This window comes from Nestor notabilis, unplaced genomic scaffold (genome assembly GCF_000696875.1).
Source record: "Nestor notabilis isolate BGI_N333 unplaced genomic scaffold, ASM69687v1 scaffold26781, whole genome shotgun sequence".
NCBI lineage: Eukaryota > Metazoa > Chordata > Aves > Psittaciformes > Psittacidae > Nestor > Nestor notabilis.
In genome coordinates this window covers 675-1140 of record NW_009914633.1, presented here as the reverse complement: position 1 = coordinate 1140, position 466 = coordinate 675, and the positions used below count along the sequence as shown (strand labels likewise).

Sequence of the window (466 nt, the reverse complement as noted above, 5' to 3'; positions counted from 1 at the left end):
GCTCAAACAGCCCTGGTGGGTGCTGGAGGAGCAGCCCCGGCCCTGGAGCCCTGCTGGTACCTGCAGGCTGCCCCGGGGGCAGTACTCGGTCAGGATGCAGATGTTGGGGGGGTCAGTGCAGGCGCCGATGAAGCGGGTGAGATGCTCGTTCTGGACATCCCGCATCTAAGAGGTGGGAGCAGGATGGGACCGGCCCCATGGCCCTTCCCACCCCCCCGGGCAGGGCTTCACCTACGTGCTTCAGCTCGAACAAGACCTTGCGTGTCAGCTCGATGCGCTTGCAGTTGAGGTGCTTCACGGCCACCAAGTTGCCCTGAGGAGACACGAGGTGATGGGAACGCACCACTGCTCCCACGTCCCTGCCCCAGGCTGCGCTGGAGGGGGCTTGGAGCCACCTGGGCTAGTGGAAGGGGTCCCTGCCCATGGGAAAGGGGGGAGGGTCAAGGGCACTTCCAACCCGTTCCAT

At 65.5% G+C, this 466-nt stretch overlaps 1 protein-coding gene across 1 annotated transcript in view; it reads right to left on the bottom strand.

The window, feature by feature from the left end:
- The window catches only part of LOC104412911 (atrial natriuretic peptide receptor 1-like), a gene marked incomplete at its 5' end in the record, with an annotated part of 2737 nt that overhangs the window by 1654 nt on the left and 617 nt on the right, over window positions 1-466 (bottom strand). The window contains 2 exon segments of the mRNA XM_010023746.1: window positions 61-165; window positions 236-313. Of these exon segments, the coding sequence (XP_010022048.1) occupies window positions 61-165; window positions 236-313 (183 nt within the window).